Source organism: Boleophthalmus pectinirostris, unplaced genomic scaffold, assembly GCF_026225935.1.
Source record: "Boleophthalmus pectinirostris isolate CB_2022bp ecotype Guang Dong unplaced genomic scaffold, ASM2622593v1 HiC_scaffold_19, whole genome shotgun sequence".
NCBI classification, from domain to species: Eukaryota; Metazoa; Chordata; class Actinopteri; order Gobiiformes; family Gobiidae; genus Boleophthalmus; species Boleophthalmus pectinirostris.
Genome location: NW_026571140.1, coordinates 26213982 through 26238880, shown reverse-complemented (window position 1 = coordinate 26238880; position 24899 = coordinate 26213982). Strand labels below are relative to the sequence as shown.

The 24899-nt window shown below is 37.0% G+C and overlaps 1 protein-coding gene across 1 annotated transcript in view; it reads right to left on the bottom strand.

The window, feature by feature from the left end:
• Positions 1-10997, bottom strand: part of LOC110173018 (glypican-6-like) — a 181387-nt gene extending 170390 nt beyond the window's left edge. The window contains 2 exon segments of the mRNA XM_020938992.2: positions 10836-10922; positions 10925-10997. Of these exon segments, the coding sequence (XP_020794651.2) occupies positions 10836-10922; positions 10925-10997 (160 nt within the window).
• Positions 10998-24899: the final 13902 nt, after the last annotated feature.

The following is a 24899-nucleotide window of genomic DNA, read 5'->3' as shown; positions in this document are numbered from 1 at the left end:
GTGCAAATCAGACACTCAGTTCACAAAGCAAACATTAAAGGTGCACAGTATAACCTTTATGGTAGAAGGCCCACCAGTTACTTGTCTCCATGGAGATGTTATTATTTTACCTCCAATATTTCAAAGTATGGCACAGAAACAAGCAGAAAACACCACCAGGCCAATTTGCAGGTGAGATCTGTAAAGAAGTGACCCCACTCACAGTAAGAATGCATGTTTTTAAAGATATTTTTAAGCAACAAAAACACCCATAACTGAATAAATGCATCTTATATACTGTAAGTTTAAAACCATATTGTGGAGCATTACAGGCAAAGCAATAGGATCTCCATGGTAGCGGATCCCAAACATGAAAAGTTACGCAGCGCAGAAAATATGTCTATCCTGAGTTAAAATGTGGTAGTAATTTCACTGAATTAATAAAGACATTTGGCATTTGCTGCATTATTACGGTAATAAAACAAAGTGCAAATTCAAAATGCCTCAGCTCCTGCTTTTTAATTCAATACATTTTTTCTATGTAATATTTAATTTATTCATCTTTGCTGAAAAGTGAAACGCAAAACCCCCCATTGTCATTAAATAGACACTCAAGGACCTGCAGTTCACCGGCAGCAGAGCCCTATCTGCACACAGGGCTAATCTCCTCACATCTCATTAAGCTCTCTCTCTGAAGACGTACACAACACACTGGCAAGAGACGCATTTCCAATTTGGCACAACCAGACCTGTCCTAATGGGCCCTGAAAAGAGCGCAGCAACGCCTTACTGGATTTTCATATGGATATTTGCCAGGCTACAGCGTTTAGTAGTATTCCCTTATTACTGCAAGTCTTGTGTTATTCCATATTAAAGGGCACATATTATGGCATCTTCTGATCAATATTATAATGATTCCTTATAAACATAGCTGGAGTTGTGTTTTGTTTCATTCACACCTGTTTAACACACAAATCCCACATATTTAAGCTTTGTTCCACTTTGTGATGTCATCTGGTAACACAGGAATTGCTCGACTGTGTTTTTAAACTCCATATACCTTCACTAGAATCATTTGGATCATTTCAGCCCTGGAATTGCCAATCTCTACTGAACTAAAGGTAAAAAGGTAGCTATTAACTTGAAAACTACCACTACATGACATTACAAGGTGGAACAGGGCATTCTGAGCTTTGAAGAGGAAGACAGACTAATAATAAAGAGTTTCTCAAGAATGAATGAAACTAAACACAACTCCAGGTATGTTTGTGAGGAGGTGACAACATTCTAGCATGGTTTAAAGCTTGCTTAAAGTAAATTCTGCGAGAAATAGGACATTTAAGCTCCCAAGTGCATGCCAAATTACTCAATGTTAGGTTTATTTGGCCCAGCTCTTGTACCAGTAATGTTGCATGGAGCCTGTAAATAGTATGATGATTGCATTTTGTACATAGCGGCAGCAGGGATGTGATACAGAGAGGTTAAGTAAAGCAGAGTATCGCCTCATTGCAGAGAGATATCAGGTTATTTTAATGTCTGCATAGAAATGATGAGGCCGACAGAGCGCAGGAGCAGCCTAGTGCTAAATGCCTTCAAATGATACGCCGGGCTCCATGGCAATGCACTCAAAGGTGAAACAGCTATTAGGGAGAGATTTGAATGAGCATAACCTTGATGTAGGTAGAAATTATGAAATGCATTTTATAAAGGAAAGGGTTTGTAGAAATGAAGCTAAACAGGTAGTGCTATATGTATTATTATTTCTTTTTAATGCAACGTATGACTGTTGGCATGTGTTTATTAAGCCTGTCACAATTACACATTTTGAAGAGTGATATATTGCTGAAGTAAATATAGATGATAAACGTTAATATTGAAACTAAACCATAAAGTAAAATTATTCAAGTAAAAGTATTCTAAATGTACAATTAAAAGAACAGCAACAGCAATAAATAAATAAATAAAACAATGCAAAACTTAAGTCATTAGTTGTGTTTGTAATGAGTCATGGAAGTTCACTATTCAATCTTCTACAGCTCAAATTTTTATTATAGTACAGAAAAATAACAAAATTTACAAAGAAAATTTACCCACGATAAATACTGATTGCCAAAAAGTATTGCTCACATCATATATTGAACAATAACTCAATGTAGTATTTATTGTGACAGGACAAGCTAGTATGTGTGTATGCTGAAAATGCATGTCTGATATTTTATTCACGATTCGCTCTGTGGGTCTTGGCTACAGTTTGAACAATGGGTGACTGGAAGCAAGGTTTGCCATCTGAAAATCCTCCTAAAACAAATATTTGGGTTGTGGTAGGAGGAAAAACTCCATAATGAGATCATAACTATCCAAAGAATTCAACCAAACATTCTTGCTTATACAGCAGGGGATCGCTCGCTCTGCCTTGTAAAATATTGGTAAATCTTAAAATTCTTTCATGATAAAAGTATATAGCAAAAAGAATGTCAGATGTGTAGTACTGCTGACAGATGTGAAGTACTGCTTAGAAGAGTGGCACAGCAATTCACAAAAACTCCAAATCTCCTACAATGCAACGAGTGAACGACTGTTGAGCCAAGAGGAGCCCTGTGTGAGGAATATTTTAAGGGTACTCAACATCATACTGCTAGAAATTGAATTGTTTGAAGAAAGATGGTGTTAATGTAATAATAATAATAAGAGCAAGTGATTCAATGCAATATAATACTGGGTTTGTTGTTTTGGAGATATGTAAAGTTACAACATCAAGCAAATTTAATGAAGAATGAAGAGTGGCTCTGTGTCGAGCCAAATTTCTGCATGAGGAGACAAAATAAATGAAACCTGAAGATTTGTAGGCACTTTTTAGCACATTTTTATAGAACTGCCTTAATACAGTATATCGTCGTCGTCGACATAATAATAAATAAATAAATAAATAAAAGAAACCTCATCCATCTCTATAAAGCCCATAATAATGTATTATGTAAATTCAAAAAATTATATACTCTGACCATTCCCAGGTATGCATAAAAAGTCAATAGACAAAATATGGGTTCCTCAAATAACCTAATGAATATGCAGATAAGTGCACTGGGAGACAGACACTTCTCACACCAAAGGAAAGTTGCTACTACCACCGCCAGTGTATTCCCATTATACTGTCTGGGATCCAAACCCTGGCACTGAAATGTTGTTGTGGTGAAACAGGTTTTGGTGTAACGTGTGCACTCAAAACTTGTCCTTGTGTTTGCCTGACTGCTGCTCTATGTCCCATGCAATCACACAGTGACAAGTACAACCCAGAACCACAGCTCAGCCCATGTAGTTTAATGAAGCCATCCGCACAGGCTCTCTGGTCTGACACATTTTTATATTCACCACCACAGAGTATTTGTGCCACCACCACTCTCTCCCCTCTTCAGCCCACCTGCTCCTTTAAAGCACCCAGGGCCTGGCTGTCTTCCAAGGAAGCTCTTAGTCCAAAGCTGCTGTAATATTCTTCTTCTGGCCTCTGCCTCCCACACCTCATGTACACTAAAGACTCCAGACTCACCGGATGAAAACACAGTGCTGCTTTCAATCACAAATCTAATGGCTAATATGGTTAACCTCATACCCAGGGCACATTATATAACCATTTACTTTATGTCTGTCAAAATCAAATAGTACAAATGATTTCCACTATAAACCTACGGAACACTATGTTGTATTTAACATTATTTCCAGAATCACAAATGTAAAATAATTCCCATTATTTTCCTGAATGTTTTTAAAGGTCCTAAATTACACAAAATTCACACTCATGAGCTTTAAGACATGTTACAATGCTGTTACCTCATCAAAACATACCTGCAGTTTTGTTTTGATTCATTCGCACATGTTTGAGTAATCCTTTATTATCAATCTACATCTCCAGAGCTCAAAATGCCCAGTTTTACCTTGTGATCTCATGTAAAGGTAGTTTTCAAGTTAACAGCTACCTTTGACCTTTAGTTAAGTAGAGATTGGTAATTCCAGGGCTGAAATTATCCAAATGATTCCAGTATGAAGTTTATGAACTCAGTGGAACAGATCATGTATTAGCACATGACATGGTGAAAAAAGGAGTGTTTTCTGTTTGAGAGAAGAACTCAGCCTAAATGTGCAGGGTTTGTTAAACATATGTGAGTGAAACAAAACACAACTCCATGTATGTTTGTGAAACAACAATGTGACATAGATCAGAAAACAGAGTATAATATGGACCCTTTAAGCCAGGGGGCACCAAACTTTTTTCTCTGGGGGCCTAACCATACAGATTATATTCTTTGAAAACTGCCACATTTTCTTTACATATCAGACAAACCGCATGCTCCTCACACTGAACAAAAAAATAATTGGTCATCCACTGTTCTTTGAAAACTCTGCACTCTCTGTCAACTTTTCAAACTTTAACACTAGCCATTTTGCTGTCCTTAATTGCACTACTATAATAATAAGTAATAATAAATAACGGGGGGGGGGCAAAGACAGCCTGTGGGCCATAGTTTGACGACCCCTGCTTTAAGCAATCGTTTGACCCAGTATTTTTTCTTTTTCATCACAAAAATAACACAGAATTAAAGTGTAATTCTAAACCAACAAATGTAATGCTTTTGTCTGCAAAATTAGTCTATTTGTAAAAATTATGTAAACTGTTTTTCTAACTAGCAAAGCCATTTTTATCGCTCAGTTCAGTGGAGCTGCACACTGACCATGAAGCATCCTGGCTGACAATAGCACAATATAATACTGTTATAATACTATATTTAGAGTTGAAGTGAAGCTTATTGTTGCAGTGTCTTTTGGTGTCAATCTTATTTCAACTTAATGAACAAACATGAAAAGCAAATGGAAACCTAAATACAGAAATACTACAAATGTACAAACATGTAGTGCAAGTTCCTCTTCCTACCCCCACTGATAACATTTATTTTGGACAACTTCCAGGCAAATGTTACATTTATGGGTAAAATGTAGAGCATATTTAGAGTTAAGATAACAAAGAACATTAAATTCTTACTATATACCACAGCAAGTACATTTTTGAGGTGTTAACAATACATAATATAGGGATGCACTGATACAGCTTTTTCTGTTCTGATACCGATGCCGATACCCTATATATACACCGATACAAGGACAGAGACTGAAAATATAAATTACTTTCTTTAAACATAAATGGCATATGGTTAAATATTACCAAATATCTTTTGTAACTGTTATTTATCAGTTAAGTAGCTACCGAACAGCTTTGAAAAAAATACAAGTTCAATAATGCGAGGTGTTTTGGGCCAACATCAACTGGCAAACTGTCTTAATGCATTAGTTTATAGATCAAAATTGGAAACTGACTGAACCAATATCTTGGAACCGCTATCCGATCTATCAAAAAATGTCAATATCAGCGCAGATATCTGATACTGGTGTCATATCGATGCATCTCTATAATTAAATGCTCAAAATAAAAAAAAAAAAAGCATGATAGCGTATACCTACTCAGAGAAGATTTAGTTAACTGTAGGCCTAATTAATGCATTAATAAGAGTATTTCTGGTGAGAGGAGTGACCGGGTTGGTGTGTCTCAGTATTGATCTGAGGGCGGTGATAGTTTATAACAGCTTCTTTATGATGTGGATCACTTTCATCACACGGGGCCCAGGAGAGACACGCGCCATGGTCGTATTTCACGGCATATAACTGCAGCACAGATATTGGACAAGCTGACGCAATATGGACCAACAACCCAACTGAAAAAATAACAAAATAAGAACATATGTGGTTTGTTGTGAAAAAGTGAAAAAAAAAAAAAAAAGTTCTGTAAAATCAAATACTTTTCACAGTGGAATAAAAGTATGAATTTCAGCAGAATAGTAATATCAAAGCAAATCAAAAAACTGCGATCACACATGAGCAGTTAACAGCTGCTATTGTACAAGGACTGACTACAATGATGGCTTCTATGAGCGCTGCTGAAAAAGAAAAGGAAAAAAAGAAAAGAAAAATTGCTGAGGTCAAAGTAACACCACACAAACAAACAGTTCTGGTGGAGCTCTGTGTTGTTTGGAGACATTTCATTGACTTATTATATTCATTTCCTGGTACCAATCCTGACAATAAACAAAGTCACTACTTACCTAACCTTAACCTGAACCCTAACCTTGACTCAATTTACCCCATATCTGAACTTTAAATCATGTAGTTAATCTAATGATAACAAATGTACATGATGAGGACCTGATTTTTGTGATTACAGAGGCAGGTTCCCATGAAAATTTGAATGAATGGCAAAAAATGAATGAATAGATTTAGTATGTTTATGTAAAGTAATTCAAAAACATATAAATCCATCCGTACAGTTCAACATATCTCAGAAAGATATTATATATATAAAGATCTTGATGTTCCAAGATGAAAATGTGAGGAAAAACTAAGGTTTTAACTATAACAAACTTGCAATATTGTGGATAAAATGATACTATTGAAACTACTTTATGACACTGACGCAAAAACAATAAAACGAGTTAATCTTGGTTAACCTTTTTTTTAATATACAGTATCATTAAAATGCATGAGCTGTAAAAAATAAATAGAATTAACTAGTATTTTGCAATGGAAGTTTTTTTATTCCACCATCTACAGCTCAAATCACACATAACTGCATAAAAATGGCAACAATCTACCTACTACTCATTAGGGATGGGCATGATTAATTGATTAATCAATAATTGATCATTAAGAATTTCATCGATTACGTTCATTTTAATCGACAAACAGAATGTAGGTTGCTGTGCATAGCGTGACCAAACAGGGTCTGTACATGTGTCTCTCTGCACTCAGAAGGAGCGAGCAGACACAGACAGACAGTCAGTCTGCAGCGTGCCGAAGCGCAAATGCGTATTTAACAATGACTTGTACAAGAAATTCCACGCTTTCCGTTGTGTTCGGGACAAGTGTGAGGCCATGTGCACAAAGCAGCACATATGTTTTCAGTGTCCAGTGGGAAAACGTTTTGCCAAGTGAGAGTCGCTCAATGTCAATGACGAGTCCCCACCTCTCACCCCCCGTACGGTGTCCTGGTTTTGACAAACGCAAATATGGTCACACTAACCTGTATTCCACTGAGTCATGTCGCATCAGCGAAAAAGAGCAGGTTTTTTTTCGCATAATTTATGCAAATTAGCCATGCAGTTTTAAGTTTCATTTCTGTGAGACATTACACACATTACAACACATTATAATGTCAAACAGGCTGATGTGGCTCTAGAGTCGTTACGGTTTATATGTCATAAAGTTAAATTTATTTATGCAGATTAGTAGCGCAGATAGTAATAATAATGATGATAAATTTGAATATAAAAAACATTAATGATTAATCAATAATCGATCGTTAATTCTCCCGACAATCGATTAAGAAAATTTAATCGAATGCCCATCCCTACTATTATAAATATTGACCCCCAAAATATACAGTTCCAGCTTTCATGTACTGAACAATCAGTTGATATAGTAACTATCATGACAGGTTTAGGAAAAAATGCAGATAAATGCTATTTCTTTCCATTTCTGTGTATTTTGCGTGAGTCTAACCTGTTCTAAATGTGTCCTCCTCTTGAATAAAGATGGCTGGCTCTCCGTGTCAGAGCTCTGTTTAAACAATTATCTTATGCAAACTGCAGCTTTAAGTCCTCAGCCCCTCAGCTCCAGCTCTAACCTGCAGCTGCTGCCATGACCACGCACACGGACACGGGATGAGATCTTCCACATGTTTACATTTGCATTCACAATAAGAGGCTTCAAATATCTCATCTCCACAGCAGCCTGTCACCTCTGCTATTGTTCAAAAGGTTATTGAGAGAAAACAAGAACAAAACAATGTGTGAACTGTCTGGCACTATAGGTGATTCAGCCGAGGTGTGGAGAGACAAAAATAGTGCAACATTATTCTTTGACTATAAAGCTCCTTCTGAATATTAGTCTATTACTCAAGTCAAAAGAATTCCAAAACAAACAAACAAACAAAAAAAAAAAGTATTTGGGAGTATAGTAATTACAAAGAAACTAATGTATTAACTGCTTGAAAAATGAGACTTTAAACCCAATAGACTTTGTAAGCCAGAAGGACATGAAAAAAGTATAATCAAGTATTGCAACTTCAAAATTTCTAAAAATGTTAAGTTGCAATATTACAGTACAAAAAAGTATAAGCAAAAATGTATAAGCAAAAACTATAACGCCTGTCTTGGTACTTACTGTATAGACTTACTTCAATATATGAAATCTGGAAGAATTTATTTTGGGGCTGAATATTTATCGCAGGTCTTTATTTTTTGCTGTATTAAAGAAATGTTATTTTAGTTGTTATACAATAAGATTTGAGTTGCAGAGGGTTAAAAAAAGTAAATTCTCTGGGTAATTATGCTACTTAATTGTCGCAGCACGAGTCTTTTAATGATATTGTCTACTGAAAAATGGTTAATTAGGATTGTATTACTTTATTTTTATTGTGTCAGTGGCTTAAAATTAATTATTATCATTGATCATTTATCACAGTATTTATTTCTAGATATATATTGTGCTTCCAAATTTGTTATCGTGACAGGCCAATAAGTAAAAGTAAAAAGTACAAAAATACAAATATGTAGATGTGTAATTCACCCCACTCCACTCCTTGGTCTGTTGTGTGTGTATGTGTAAAGCAGTTGGCTCTGCTTAAGGCTGTGCATGTTAGAGGCCAAATCAAATTCAGCTTGTTTTTTCTCATGAGAAAAATGAATCAAAGATCTATGAAACTTTATACAATTACACAAATATGCTTTCAACTAAACCCACACACAGACTTGTTTAAACAGAACAAGACTCTGGCCATTTGAGTGTCATTAATCTTGGAGAATAAAGACATGACTGTGGTCCAATACCAGAAACATTTATAGAGGGACAAACAAATGTGCATCAGTTGCCGCTGACGACCGCTGCCTCTGAAGGAGAGTTGCAACATTTCATGAAGAACAATGTTTTGGTAAATTGTGAAATGAGCCGCGTCGGTGATGAATTACAGAAATATGGTGCAAGACTAAAGCCTCATGAGAAAACTGTAAAATACAAGTATGAAGCATTGCTCAATATGACACTGTTCCCTTCAGGAAAAAATGATCTGCTCTCCCTATCTCTCTTGGCTCTTCAAAATAACATTACTCAAGTAAAGGCACTCAGCTGTCGTATAAACCATAGGCCTATTACTTTTTTTGTTACTTCTACTTTTCATACTATTACTACAATATATATATTACGGCAGCTATACCAATATTAAACAAAGGTTTTCCTAACTACAGCCCAAGTAAAGTAGATAGATAGGTAGATATAGACAATTTATTCATTAAAAACTGATTTAATTAAAACCCAAATTCAAAAGTAATTCAAATTTACTGCAATAACAGTAGACTAAAAGTAGTGTTCCACACATACTGACGTGTTAAACAATAAAAATAAATATTCCAAATTGTTATTACAAGCTGATTTTACACATGGCAAACACTGCCGTCATGGTTACTGAACGCTATTTTACTTTCAAAAATTCACACTACACTGTCAGCATTGATATTCAGATGGAGCGCTGAACCATAAGCAAAGAGACATATTCAAATTACAAATTGTTTCTCATTGAATTTACAAACCTTGTTATCCCTGAATGGAAAATTACATTACATCTCACCTTTATTGCAAAAATCCAACAATATCTGGTATCTCATGCATTATGCCACTTTATGCTAACTCTAGGTTTTCCAATACCGTGCTATTTCCTAACACAGATTTGATTTATCTGGCAACATATACAGAAAGACTATAGGTACCACTATATATTACAATTGCAGTCTAACATTATTATTAGAAATACAGTCTTAATATTCTTTAAAGCAGTGCTCAGGATTAACTTAATTCTCCCTCTTTCCTCTGCAATATGTTTACAGACTGAAGCGCCTTTACGACAAATATGATTACCACTACATGAGAGATAATATAAGCCTGCATCAGTGCTTCACCATAGCATGACTTAACCACAGCAGCCTCCAGGAATGAGGAGAGGGAAATACACACGAGTATACACTTGAGTTTACAGGGCCCCCTGCTGGTGCACATTGGTCGACCACCATTCAGACCAAACTACAAACTCCAGAATGGTCTTGTTGAATATAAGCAACAGGTAACACGTAGGATTTTAAGTTTTATTTTAGACATTGAGACATATAGTTTTACTATATTGTAATGTATCCGCGTAGTCACGTGGGGTCAACTGATTTAATAGAAAGATTTTCAATAAAGTTCAGGCAGGAGTCAATTTAAGATATTAGGTTTGGAGACCTGGGGTTAAATGGGGGTAATTAATGGCAACGGCACGAGTGAAACTGCAAAACTGCTTAAGATAATCATTACATATGAGAAGAAGTTGTCTAGTAAAACGTAGGAACAAGCTGTCAAAAAGTGGCAGTAACTTATTTACATTCTCATTTGTATAAATTTGTTTGTTTAAAATTGATTTGTAAAAGAGATTATATTTATATTTATACTTCTGTTAGTCTCTCTGGTCATTAGTAGGCTAATTTATGTAAAACAATAAATTAATACGTACTTTATACTAACGTGCAAAACTGACCTGCCACTCCCCTTTACTGTAAGACTACAAGTTAAACTAAGGTGTGGGATTATCATGTCTCTAAACGTGCACCTCTAAACGTGCACCATTTCTTGGTTAAACGCAGTGACTTTTTGAAGTATGACACGTGCATGCTTGGTGGAGAGGTGCTTTGGTCGTGGTTTGGCGCGCACTGCTTGGATGCGTGTCTCCTCACCTGATATTTCCTGATGAGGTACATTGGTGAGGCTGAATCCTTTCGCGCTGTAAGCTTGTCTAACCTCGCTACAGCTCCGCGCTTGCCTTCACCAGCAGCGTATGACAGGGACACAACCGACAGAGTGCAGAAGGCGAGCTGCAGTCTCCACATCGCATACATCAGTCAAAACCTTGGCAAGCTCTCGCCACGGGGAAAATGAGCTCCGTTAAATGTTGAAAATCAAAATAAAAAACAAATCCAAGATGTTAATAATGACTGAAGATGTTTTCCAGTGTCGGGAAATCACTCCTCACTTTGGATAACGATACGTCCTCATTGCTAAAACCGGCGCGTAGGTTCCCAATGAAAAGAGATGGAGAGTCCCAGTTATTCCCGTGATGTCTGAGCGCAGATAACTTCTCATGAGACAGCCCTGCGTTGTGGCGAGAGGAAGCAGGATGCAACGAGCAGAGCGCACCAGCAGCAGCGGCACAAGGGCAGGGCAAAACATGGACTGGAGTGAGCGGAGTCAGACTTGCAGCGGGAGGAGCGCGCGCACACCGGAGGTCCTCTGCCTGGTGCATCCCTGCTACATGCGCACGCGAGCACGAGAGAGGAAGAGGAGGAGGAGGAGACACATGTTGAGGACCGGGAGAGGATGGTGAAAACATGGGGATTATTTGTATGTATGAATGTGTGGTGGAAAGAGCAGAATTAAAGCTGACCCGTGCACTGAGGTGGCCCAAGGTTGTAATAAGATGAAGCGTATCAGATACACGCACTACCGGATATTCAATAACCTGTATCATCTGGTTTATGTTTTAATGTAATCAAAGTGCAATCTGGGTACAAATCAGTCAAACACATGCAATGTAGACTTTTGAGTTTTTAAGATGCCATTTTCAAAAAGAAGTTGGAAATTTGTATTGTTTATGTGTGTAAGTGTTTGTGTTTTTCTGAATTTGTGCAGAAAGAGACCGGAATATCACCATAAAAAAGTGACAAAAAAGTGCAAAACATCAAAATATTCCATCGCTGTAATACTCATGGTACATCTTTTCATTTAAGGCTGACAAACACGTAAGCTTCAGCTACAATTGGCTTGAAACTAAATGCAAGTTATTCTAGTTCAGTGGGTAGGCTAACATAGTTCATTGAGGTCTAAGGGACTGGAACAAACTGTGCACAGATTCTCCTATTTACCAGCATTTTGTATTTTGAGGCAACAAATCATGTCACTAAAATATTCATGAATAATTTATGAAATAATTCAGGTGCTTCTTTTCCCCTTTTAACTCTCAAAAGTTCAACCTTGAAGTGTCAATCTTGTGAAATGTTTCATTAAGTTAAATATGCACTATGTAACTTTTTGGTTGGGAGTCCATCACCAGCTTGTTTCTATGGGTATGTCATTGATTGATCTGCTTGGAAAGTTTCACAATATGACATTAAACAGCTCTACATCTACATTCATTCCATTATAGGTGGTTTTTTAGCTCAAAAACATCTTAAAAAAAAAACAAAATACAAAACAGGCATTCTCACTGTGAGCGGTGTTGCCTTTCCACATAACTTGGTCTGGCTTGGTCTCCATGAATGTTGAAAGGTTTGATGCCATACAGTAAAACAGTCCAGACCAAGCAATAACATCTCCATGGAGAAAAGTATTTGACAGACCCTCCACTAGAAAAGTTACACAGTGTACTTTTAGAACTGTTCCACTGACACTTACAGTATATTACGATGGGGTGCCGTTTACAGTTGCATATTGACTGGGAGATAACCAAAGATAATAATATAAAAACATGCAGATCACCCCATTGAGCTCCTCACTCGATCTGATGAATCGTATGTCAAGGTTTAGATTCATGGCTCTTCTTTTCCATTAGGGACACTTCCATAAGTACATGTGCCATGAACTGATACATAATAAATGTTCCTCCAAGAGTCTGTCAGTGAGACTCAATCTCCCATGTCATTTGTAATGTTTGACAAGTCCTGGAGGAGACAAATGGCGTCATTCTAATATGTTTACAATGAGCATAAGGACAGTTTGGTGTATGGAGGGATCTGATATGAGCCGTGCCCCAAAGAAAATGTTTGAAAAATTATAGAAGAGGAACAGGCCTTATGCAGACAGAGGATATTACTCCCCAGTGTCAAATCTGGACCTAATCTCTGTGCTGCTATAAGACACTCTCATTAAATGAAATGGAAAATTTAATTAATTTTCCACTGAGTTATTCTTCTAGAGCAAAGCTTTTTCACAAGATTAAGGTTTGGTCTGAAATAGTGATTTTGCCACATGCTTTAGTTCTGATTAATCTGACCAAACACAGCCTACTTTTGTTAGCTTTATTCACTAAATTAATATTCACTGTTTTGGGGTCAGCCACAGAGGGTCAGATGTCAGGAAATGTGTGCTTGTCTCAAATATTAGCAATGATGAATAAAAAGTGAATAAAAATGTGTTTAGTTCAATGGGAACAATGGAATAATGTGGATTTGAAATGATGGTACATACAGTATTTGGCAATGATCCAGCAAGAGGTTAGCCAGGCTTGTGCCACCTAGTGCCTCCACTTAATTTCATTTCTCTCCAGCAACTAGGTCATGAATCAAAATACACTAGACAGTTTGCAAGAACCCCGGAAGTTGTAGACCGCACACCGGCCAATCAGCAAAGAGCTGTTAAGTGCCTGTCTGGGTCCTTTTTGTGGTACAGCACAACAGTAAACAAAGCGGTCGAGATGGATGTAGAAGAAGCCTTACTTTCTGTGTTGACAACGATTCCCGAGATTGAGGATTTAAAGCTGGAACAAAGAGAATGTTTGGTGAATTCTATCAAGGGGAAAGACGTTATTGCTCTTCTTCCTATGGGATTTGGCACATTACATATGTCACGACTAAATAGCAGCAATTGGTTAAATAAAGTACCTGCCTACCGTTGAGAGAACAAATCATAATGCTGCAAGGTCAGACGATTTCCACAAAGTGAAACCAGCTGATGAATAAGCCTAGCAAGAGGTGCCCCAAGAAAGAAAATTTACATAAAACTACAAAATATTATTTGGATGATAACAACATGCACTGGTCCCTAGCCTGAGTAAACAGATATCAGTAAGCCAGGGATGTCATTTGAGGTAAAAACTGTCAAATATGTTGTAAATATGTATGTTATCTCACCTCAGAGAGACACCGTTTTTCATATTTGCGTTGCTTACATACCCCTGTTTATCCCTTTTAACATGTCTGATCTCACACAAGGCTCAAGTCAATTATGCAATTACCCAACCACTGTATTGTAGTTAAGCAGGCCATTCTCTGTCAGCCACGAGGAGTCCAAGATCAAATGTGTTCCCTATTCGCCGATGGTTTCAGCTCCACAGTGCTGTAATAGCCTATACTCAGCTAATAAGCCTTTGCTAATGAGGCCTGGAGATGATGGCCAGAAGGTGATGCTGTTAGCCGATCGATAGCCACTCCACGTGGGGTTAGCTTCATCATGACTCACACTCCTCACGGACCACAGGGGAGGCTACGCTTTACTATCAGGCAACACTTAACAACAAACTGGACATGTGCTATTATTCAAACTCCACATTCTTATGAGATAGTGGAGATTTTATGTTTTTAACCTGATTAGGTCAATAACAAAGTGGCAGCTGGATCTATGTATAGATTGTCCCATGGATTAGTGTAAGAATGGATGAAGATAAATGAGCACACGCTGTGACTGGAGTGAAACAAAAGAGCAGCCATGTGCACAAGTCAGGGAAAATTTAAGCACCTGAAGAAAAAAAAAAGCTATTCATGTAAGAATTGAGAGACATGGAACAACACAAAGATTTTAAAGTTCACAAATAAAATGAAACAAAATCCTAAATGTAAATATCAAGTGTTCTTATTACAAATACAAGATAAAGACCAAATTCTTTGCTGGAGAGTCCGTCACCTGCTTGCCTCCATGGAGATGTTATTGCTTTACCTGGAATCTAACATTTATTCATTACAGGTGTATCTATTGCTCAAAAATACTAATACTAATAATTCTCTCTGTGAATAGGGTTGCTTCTCCATAGATCTGACCTGTAATGTAACATACAGTTGTCTCAGTTATGATAGACAAGCTTAATCTCTACTGTGGAACATTTTATACAACAACAACATTTCCATGAAGACAAGCAGGTGGTGGACCCTCCATTAGAAAAATCTGTAGCATTTTAGAAATTAAGATATATTAGTTAAGCTATACATTAATTAAAAAGTAAGAGTATGCACTTTTGCAATCAGGTCGCCGTTTACAGGAAGAAGAGTCTACCTCAGAAACAGGGGCAGCACTATTGTCTGGCTGTTGCCTGGAAAGCCTTGCCTCAACTTTGAGGTCACAAATCACGAGAGCCATCCCTGACAAATAATGGTGTGTTTGAAAGCACTTAACCAATAAGAAAAGCACTTTCCCAACACCACTACACTGTGATGGGCAGTGAGTTATGGAGGGAGTGTAAAAACACACAGAGGAGAAGCAGGTCAGAAGCCCCAACCTCAAATTACATTAAAATAACCAACTTTTCAGCTTTGGGCTATGAACCAACCAACATTTTCTTCTATAAATGATGAAGAACAACCTCAATAAGTACGACATTAATCAAAAACATATCTGGCAAGACATCATGAAGGACTAATGCATGAATCATGATGAACTAATGGATTAACACATGTATCATTAGTATAAAGTTACCAGGAAGGGTTTGTGGGTTTCTGGTGTTCAGTTACACTTATTTAAATGCTAAAAAAGAGCACGCATTCTTTCAAGGGTCACTTCTCTGCAACTTGGGGACCTGATATTTGGTCTATAGCATCACCTGCCTTCATGAAGATAAACATGTTTAACACCATACTGTGGAATATTTCAGGCAATACAATAACATCTATATTGAGACAAGCCAGCAGCATCCCCTTCACCAAAAAAGTTACATTGTGCATCTTTAATAGAATTCACTGATGCCTGTCATGTGAATTAAATGTTTTGAATGAAATGTTCTTTGTGCATTAGTTTCTGCTGAGACCATCACGACCTTGCACTGAGGATAGAAAATGGATGAGTGAAATACACAATTAGAATTCACAACTGTCAACAACTGTCTCTGGAACACAACTGTATAAATAAAAACCTGTTGGTTGGGTTTACAAAAGCGCACTGGACCTTAGCAATTACAACCATGTTTCAGCACCATGGACAGCACCATTTGGTTAGACTTATTTGGTTAGACTGCATACTGAATAAGATCTACTGTAGATTTGTGATTATTGTATAACTATTATTTCAACAATCAAACAAATACTAATTACTTATTTCAGAATCCAACATTTAAAGGCCCTATATTATGCAAAATCTACCACTGAGAGCTTTTAGCCATGTTAAAATGTTTTTACCTTCTCAAAAACATGGACTTTTGTTTTGTTTTATTCATCCATGTCAAAGGGAGCTTGAGTAATTATCTGTTCCATCTTGTAATGTCATGAAGCAGTAGTTTTCATGTTAACATTCACCTTTTACCTGTCAATAGAGATGGGCAATTTAAGTGAAGGCAATTCACAAGTGAAGGTGTATGGAGTTTAAAAGCACAGTGGAACACTTCCTGTATTACCACATGACATCATAAAGTAAAACAGAGGGTCTTCAACTTGAGAGAAGAAGCCTAAATATGCAGGGTTTGTGTGTTGAACATGTGTGAATAAAACAAAACACAACTCCCGGTGTGTTTTTGATGAGGAAACCACATTATAACACAGATCAGAAAATCGTGCAATATGGGTCCTGTAACAGAAAGGACAGATGTGTCAGAGTGATTTATTGTTTTCTAATATTTAAAGATGTTTTGTCTTGTGGTTAAACTTTCAAACAAAACTTTCAACAAAAACAACATCTGCACTATTTATTCTGACATCTCAAAAATAAGCAGCTCCAACATGTCCCAGGAAGATGCAATACACCAGCAACACAGTGCTTCCTCTCAGCTCTAACTGAAGCAGAAATGTTTGCACAGTACTGAAGGTGGTGCATACAATGTCATTACAGTGTGTGACTTATACTGGGGCAAATGAGGAATAAGGTCACTTTGTTCACATTAGCACAGCAAGCAACCAAAATGAATAATTAATCATATATTCAACATTCATGGACGCCCAAGATAAATATGTCAAATTACAGTAAAGTAGAAGAAGATGGTTACACGGTTAAGTATTAGTATAATTTAGCAGCACTTTATACAAACTACTAATAACACTCTGTTCCACCTTGTGATGTCATGTGGTAATACATAAATTGCTCCACTGTGTTTTTAAACTCCATACACCTTCACTAGATTCATTTGGATGATTTCAGCCCTGGAATTACCAATAAACAAAAGATAAAAAGGTAGCTGTTGACTTGAAACTACCACAACCATGACATCACAAGGTGGAACTGAGCATTTTGAGCTTTGGAGATGTAAACAGATTAATAATAAAGGGTTACTCAAAGATGAATGACACAAAACATAACTTCAGATATGTTTTTGAGGAGGCAACAACATTATAAGGACTCAAAGCTCACATGAGTCAATTGAGTGCAATATAGGACCTTTAATCTTCCTTAATAAAGCATAAACTAAGACTATCATTAAGTTACTAAGTCTAAGTCATTCTTAATTCATAATGAACAAATAATCTATTAAAGGGACAGTCCAGAATTTTGGACATAGAACCTCATTTTCTAGTCAGAGTGTTGGAGATGTGTGAAGTTTTTTTTAACTATTCCACCCAGTCCTTGTATTTGCAGAGGTCAGTGGTGCTGGGCTAGCGCAGGTCAATGGCCATAGTTAGCCTGCCTCTAAAAACAGTCTTACCCACTCCACAAAACACCTGAGGCAAAACAATTATAACACCAGACTGTCTATGAAAATGTCTGTGTCAATAGAATAATTGTAGAAGTGAAACCAACCCTGCATTTGAAGGATTTCTGTCTGAGCAGCAGCAGCGAGTTGTACTTCCTGATCGAAAGCTTGGCAGCGGTGGACCAATATCACCTAGCGTCCAATTTACCGGTAAAATTCCGCTGCTGCTGAGAAAATAGTTCCTCAACATGCGACAATTCATTAGTTTTATTTCAAACATGATTCTATTAGCAGCCACATCTTTGAGTGTAGTTATTATAAAGTTACCCGTAATTAAATATGTTGCTTATCTCACAATTACAGCAATGTCTGTGAACTGAAAATACCTTGTCAGATGTAGCTGTTACATGTTATAATATCACTGAAAATAATATTAGTTTCATTTTGTAGCAGCAGCCACATCTATGAGTGTTATACTGGACAATGGCCAAGAGCAGAGCCCTGGCTTCCTGTTCCTGCTCCAGTCATCTCCACCTCCTCTCAGTTACATCATCATTCTCTGAAGCAGTAATCCAGGATATATAAAACTAATGTGGTTTCCTCTCAGTGATTAGTGAAGACCTATTAATAATGCCTATAAATGCGTATAAATCATAATGTCATTCTTTTAGGCATTAACTATGTTCTCTAATGACTGAGGGAATCTTAGCTAGAGTTAACATTACATTAACTGTCACACAAATCTAATAGAGCATAGCAAAGTAAAGCTTTATTCATTGAATTTAATTGTAATGACAAGTAATTTAAAACATTTTCTTAACTGTGCTTCCAATACTACGTACAATATTACTATAAGTACCACCACTAGTACAATTAACTTTTAGCCTTAAGTGTCACTTCTTGTCCAACTTGTCCACTATTAACACAAAGTACGGCTATTAATATACTATGTGCACTACCAGCCAAAGTGCGACTGCAAGTGCCACAGTAACTACATATGTAACTACCACTGTAATTACCAGCCAAGTATCACCTAACTACCACTGTAAGTACCTAGTCAGTCTCCTTATTTTAAAGTCCTACCATGCTTCAGTTTTTTGTGTATTCTCTCCAAATGCTCTCAATGCTGTCAAATGCTCTCCAAATTCTCTTATTTTTATATCAGATGCCCTTCCATAAATAACCCTAATCCTAATAAATAAATAAATGACATAAAAATAAATATTACCACTTCTCAATATTCGGTATTTCACGGTCCTATATAAGCGAGTAATCATTGCATAATAATGACTGCAAAGGCTGGTTGCGACACCAAATAATCAGATTAGTTCTTGACTGAACACAAGTCAATATGCTGAAGAATTAATGGATTGCTGCTGGATTCCTTTGAACGCTAAATAAATAGCTTCTAATTGCTAATCAGCTGGATGCATTACACACACATACACATACACGCACACGCACACATCTTTCTGTACAAGTGCAAACCCATTTCAGACCACTGCTTATTCTGTCCAATTAAAATAGCCTTATACATTCAGAGAAGACTTGGACTAGTATTTCTGGAGCATGGTTTAAAACAGCGATACGTAAAAATATTGTACAAATTTATTTACAAAGATCTCTAGAAGTTCAGTGGTTCTAGTTGTATTTTACGTCTGTTTAAAAGGAGCACTCAGTAGCTTTTCTGGTTGATCGTCCATTATCTGCTCGTCTCCATGATGTTACTGAGAAGCTGTCTGGATGGTTCCACAATATGGGATAAAATGTATTCATCACGATGGAGGCAACATCAGAGGGTCAAGATACAGGTCAGATCTGTGGAGGGGCGATCCTACTCACAATAAGAATGTGTTATTACCTCCGCCAAGGAGGTTATGTTTTTGCCGGCGTTTGTCTGTTTGTTTGTTTGTTTGTTTGTTTGTTTGTTTGTCTGTTAGCAACATAACTCAAAAAGTTATGGATCGATTTTGATGAAATTTTCAGGATTTGTTGGAAATGTGAAAAGGAAGAACTGATTTCATTTTGGGGGTGATCCGGAAGAAATCCTGGATTCTGGATCACTTTGAAATTTTAGTTAACATTGTGGTAAATGGGGCCAAAAAATTTGTTTCTCAATATCTCGGTTAATTATTGACCAAACCCCATGAGATTTGACTCAGGGATGGACAATGGGATCCTCTTTCATATTCCAAAGGCTGATCCGGATCTGATCCAGAAGACTGATTTTATCGCAATTTATATAAAAAATGGGGGTAGTCCTTGGCGGAGGTCTGCGCTCTCTGAGTGCTTTTCTAGTTTTCAATGTTGTTTTGAGCAATTAAAACGCCTACAATTGAGCAAAATGCAAGATTGATTTAGGTTTAATGCTACTGTGGAACATTCCAGGCAACAAAATAACACCTGCCTAACCAGAAAATGGCACAATGCTCCTTTAAATACAGTGTCACATATGAACTCAACCCTATACACTGCATACAGGAGAATATAGGGTCTTGCGAAAATATTAGGTTTATTAATAGAATCTTTATTATTGGTGTTAGAAAAATAACACATTTAATTGGTAAATGTTGGTGTGAAGTTGCTGCGTTCCTGCCACTTCAAAATGATCTAATATTTTCCATAGGATTTATCTCACTTTTCATAATTATGGTGGTCCACAACACATAATATTTACATTACAAATGCTCATTTACTTTTAATGGGTAACACTTTACAATAACTACACACATAGCCTTAATCAAGCATGAAAAAAGACTATAATATACTATAACAACAAACAAATGATTCAGACTATAATTACTTAATATCCTAATTCCTGACCCTTAATGAAGTACTAATACCAGAATCATTCTAAATAAACTATTATTACACTATTTGTCCAGGAACTGTTTCCTCATTTCCTCCTTCCTCCTGCTTTTTACCTCACTCTTTTGGGGTTATTGCTGGGTTTCAGATGCATCACAACATTCTAGAGGCCAATATTTAATACAGATGGGGGCAGCTAAAAAAAAAAAAGCTGATTTCTGTTGTAATACAGTGAGTTCATGGGACTTGTCTCTGATTATTAGGTCAGTGACATCGTACTGGGGGTGTTCTACATGTATGTGGAATGTTCAGAAGTTACCCTTGAGACACAACGCTCACACTGTCAAGTATGTTTTAAGATCAGGAAGGTCTTGAAACTACAAATTTATACAACACATTCTCAGGAGCCTGTGATCAATATGAGTGTTCATGGTCCTGTTTAGATGTTTGATTTTCAACAAAAAGCTGAGAGTGACTAACTGAGAGACTTGCCTGCGTGCACAAATCAATTCAATTGTTGTCGTTCCAACCAAGACAGTTCTCTCTGGTCAGATTGTGTAAAAGTAACCTCAGATTAAAGTCTAACTTGAGTAACAGATCTTCAGACTGAGTAGTGCCTTCAATTAGCATCACACCCCCAGGGAATACTGACGATCAGGCGCAGAGTATCAATAAGGAAAAGTGGTTCTAACCCCCGTTCTGAAAGTACGACACAATCCCATTCTCGAATCTGAAAACCACCAATAAAACTACACAGGTAAGACTATGGGCTGGGTTTTGAATGAGCAGCTAAGTAAAACAAATCTGAAGACGCACACGCCGGCTAATGATTGCTCACGTGCAAAAACAATCGATAGCAAACCCGCTGGCTCAAATGTTAACTCACAGTGTGGCCAGTCCTTAATCATTCACACACAACATGGAAAAGGTCACGTCAGGTCCGCATCAATCCACTGTTGACAGCCCTCATTTCGATTAACAACTCCGACATGCACGTTTCTTTGCAGTAAACTTGTTCACATACACAAACATACAAGCACAGGAAAAGGTTAACAGTAATTGGCTTTCCTCAATGCTTAGTGTTTGCCCTCATAGTAATCTGATATTCCACAAAACATGAGTGCCCATTTGTTTGTGCTAGTGGTATTTCAGTGCAAATGCTGCAGTCTCACCACAAACTCTCTGTATCATACATAATTCAAGCAGGTCCATGGTGGCTGTTCGGTTTTCAAATATTTTTTGCTAATTGATAATGACCTAAGGCTTTTTAATTTGGGGACAATTTGATAATGGGAGTAAAATAAAACTTATGAATGAATTTAAATATTGTGTAGAAACATACAAAAAGAGGTCAGGGCAGGCTTACTTACAGATCAGATTTTTGGAAAGGAAGCCCAGTACACAGCAAGAATGCAAGTTTTTCAAGGCATTTTATATGTAATAAAAACACCTGTAATTTAATAAATACAACACTCCAAGGAGATATATCTCCTTGGAGACATGCAGGCGATAAACCTCCCACCAGAAGGTTACGTATGGCAGCTATTGAATTACTGAACCATTGTTAACACTTACTTTATAATTACTAAAGGTTCACCCTTGCTGTCTGTGTGATGTACTTTCACTTTCTTCACTCTTGTATAGCAGTAACATGAAAGCAGCTGCCTGTGAGAATGAGTTCATGTCACAGACATATTTGTAATTCCACTGAACAAGTGGAGTTAAGTCCAGTAACAACAGGGTCTAATTGTACAAACTTACCCAGTGCCATTAGACATCTTAAGTACACTTTTTCTGAAGACTTGTTTATAGTTTTGTGCAAAAGTTTTTCTTCACCATGATGTTTCTACAGGAGCATTCTCAAGGCTGTCTCTGTCTGAAGGACACTCTGTTCATGCCTCTTCCTCAGACTGAAGAAATCTCATGAAGCAGCCCCAGCTACTTTGACTTTTTCTTTTATTATTTTCACAATATTGTTTTTCCAGGTAGCTATACAACAGGCTATAACTTCAAATTCTTTTGATTTTGTTCATACTTTAAGAGAAAGTGAAATTGCAGGGACCAGTCCAGTATGAGAAGACTTACAAAAGGACAGAGTTCAACAAGTTCAATACTTTCCATTTTGTCTATATGGGCTGTCTGTACTGCTCCTTTATGGCATACACTACAGTCAGAAAACCACATGTCAAAATAGGGTAACAACAAGTTCTTATGGAGAATTTATTTTCAATGTAAAATTCTAATGTAAAAATCTTTGCAATCTTCATAAATGTGCTATAAGTGAGACAGATGCTTGTAAGAGTGACAGAAGAGTGGGTGATAAAAGGAGGTGATATAAAATGTGACTGTCAAAACAGTTTGGGGGCAGAGGTGTACTGCGGCTGACAGCTCATCAGCACAAGTGACAAGTGTTCACATGAGTTTGAGACTAAGTGCACTCCTGAAGGCAACGCAAACTTACCTCACCTTTTGTGATGTTCATTTCAGTTTTCCAGAACAACTCACATAAATAATAGAGGAAAAATTATGATAAGAAGCAACGCGAAGCATGGGCAGGACCCCTACATACGCTGGTGACCTTTACCTAAAGAACGGCATTAAAATTCAGAAGCTGGCTGTGTCTGCACGGTTAATCTTTACGGCAGAGACACAGTGTTGCTTTTGTGCTTGAGACAGTGTGTTTGATAACAGATGAAAATAATGTTGCAGAAAAATGGATTCGCTCAATCAACGGCATGAATAATAGATAAGAGCAGGCAAAGGCAGGAGCACAAACGGAGTTTAGCTCTCCTGTTTGATTTTGCTTTTCTACAAACAGATGCTCCATATGCTCGAAATCCTAATGACTTTTCTTACTTAATTGTAATATGTAATGTAATTTGTAATTAGATTGGCCAATCCGACTCTGTTGTACTCTCACATAATAGCACCACATGCAACAATGCATACTACTTCAAACTGTAATCACTAAATAGATAAAAGTGTGTATAACATGTATGCATGTATTAGCTACTTCAGAAAACGGACAGAAAAACACAAATGTACAAATAAATTAGATCCTTCAAATTAAAAAACAATTGAATGATTTACGTGATTAAACGCTGGTTTTAGGAGATGTTGCTGTGATGATCTTGGAAAGGTGATATGTGGTTTGTAAGATTAAGAAAAGTGTCGCCCCCTGCTGTCCAACAGTTTATTTATGAACACGTCTCTAGTATGGGGTACAATCTAGGCCCCTTATTTCCAGTTCATCTCCTCAGTGCTCAAATTTCCTGTGGAGTCATCACGGGGGAAATTAAAATATGAAAAATGAAAAATATTACTGATTTGATAACGATTTCTTCCAAAATAACTGACGTAAAAGTAAGAGTAAAGTAACTTTTCACTCTCAGATGTGTTGCATGCAGTCATTTGTCTGTTCAGCAGTCTCACAGATAAATGGTGCTCTCTGAAAGGCTAGCTTTTATGGACTCAGCAGCCTGTATTATCTCTCAGTGTAAACGTACCTCAATGCAACACGGCTAAACCAGGGTTATTCATCATAAAATGATTTTCTGTCTGTACATTTATTTATGTGTTTTAATAATAGATAAAGGGAAATGTGTCAAGCTGAGATATGAACCTGGGCAACAAATCTTTAAGCTGCAGTTGATGCACTTTGGGCTCAATTCAGATTTGCTGCGGGCAAGAGACCAATTCACTCGCAGAAATGTGCATATCTCAATGTGACAATGATAGTGATTATGGAGAAAGATTAGAGCCTTACCTCATTTTCTCCAGCTCCAGGAAAAACAAAACCACATCAACAACAACAAATGAATGTATTAATGTACAAAATATATTCAAAACACAATCTCAGTGATAGCAACTGTTGTGTCTCATGTGTTGTTACATACAGGTTTATGCAGATTTTGGAATATTTTCAAGTCATTTTCAGACATTTTCAGGAGGATGATACATTATACAATAACAGGTTACCTCTATACTGTCATGAAAAATAAATGTAGGGAGTTTATGATCATGATTTAGGACTGCACGGAAGGCAAGACATCAATCTTTTTTACCCTCTTGCCACTGCAAATCATCTGCCTCCTGTGTGGACCAGATTCATGATTTTACCCTAGATGCCCCTCCTGAAGCTAGCCCTCCATGGAAAAAAGATAAGTTTACATAGGTGAGCTGGAACTTATTACATCATATCTAGGATTGAATAGGACATTTTAAATTCAACCTAAGAAGTGGCACAAAGAGAATCAGGGCTCTAGCCATTAGTGATCTGCTGTCTATGAGAATAATGTGTAATATTTCATTTTGTAAATTTGTATTTGGAGAGCAGATGAGCTGCTCCCTCTGCTGGTCATGGACTCTTGCTTTTGTTTTGTTTAGCTGTATTTTA